The 1050-nt window shown below is 44.4% G+C and overlaps 1 protein-coding gene across 1 annotated transcript in view; it reads right to left on the bottom strand.

The window, feature by feature from the left end:
- Window positions 1-25: 25 nt before the first annotated feature.
- The window catches only part of SYNJ1 (synaptojanin 1), a 79968-nt gene continuing 78943 nt past the window's right edge, over window positions 26-1050 (bottom strand). The window contains exon 23 of the mRNA XM_023741303.1: window positions 26-990. Coding sequence (XP_023597071.1) covers window positions 893-990 — 98 coding nt within the window. The 3' untranslated portion in view covers window positions 26-892. The remainder of the gene's footprint in view (window positions 991-1050) is intronic.

Raw genomic sequence — 1050 nt, forward strand, 5'->3', positions numbered from 1 at the left:
AGGCATTCTCATTCAATCTTCAAACCATCTCTAAGAGGCAGGTATTATTTTATCACTCCGATTTTAAAGACGAGGAAATGTATGTAACCTGCCCAAGGCCACCCAGGGAGAAACAAGAGCTAGGATCCACACTCAGGTCTCACTGCAGGGCCTTTGCTCTTAGCTGCTGTGCAAGGCTGCCCTAACAAGAGAGCCCAGGAAGATCTTACAGGGAAGACGTTCCAGTTCACGAGGATAGGGAATGACGTCTATTCTGAGCAACTAAGAGGCTTACAAAAAAGCCACATCCTGAATTTTTTTTTTCCCAAACACAAAAGTAAAACTCTGGAATGACTAACTCACTATTCTAAATTAAATACACTGGAAGACGCGCTGCTGAAAGACACGTTTTCTCTTCTCATACTCTTCCTGAAGGCTACAGGCTCACAGCTCTTACTTTAAGCAAACGTTAGTAAGATTGAATCTCACAAAATCCTGACTCTCTCCTGCCCTTACAGTGTCAGCATACTGGCTCTATCAGAACTGTTCTTCCTGAAACTTCACTAAAATCCTTCTGATCGAAGGAAGAGTTCATACGCTCCTCAGTTACTCAGATAATATACAATAAAAAGCTGTCCAGGTGTATCCTCTCCTCATACACTTAGACACTCTGAGCTACTTCTTTTGTGACCATGATTATTTCAGCCTGTCACTCTTATCCAAATACCAAAGTATGTTTAGTTACTTGTGAAGAGTATGTTAATATAATGCTAGAGTTGGCAGGTACCTTACACGTTTTCTATTGCAATTCCCTCATCTTACAGTTGAGGAGACTGGGGACTTCAAAGGTCACATGATCTCTCCAAGGTACCAAAATTAACAGTAGCAGATTTGCGCCTAGGACCTGGACCCCTCAGCTCCCGGCTGAGGCGCTGCCTACCGGTCTGGCTGCACTGTATCCAGCGGGGGCTGGGCCTGGGAGTCCGGCCTGAGGTGAAGGCTGACTGCGTCCTGGAACAAAGACATCACATCATGGAGTCAGGTTAAAAAAAAAAAGTCAAATCAAACACG

The sequence above is a fragment of the Trichechus manatus genome, unplaced genomic scaffold (assembly GCF_000243295.1).
Source record: "Trichechus manatus latirostris isolate Lorelei unplaced genomic scaffold, TriManLat1.0 scaffold00177, whole genome shotgun sequence".
NCBI lineage: Eukaryota > Metazoa > Chordata > Mammalia > Sirenia > Trichechidae > Trichechus > Trichechus manatus.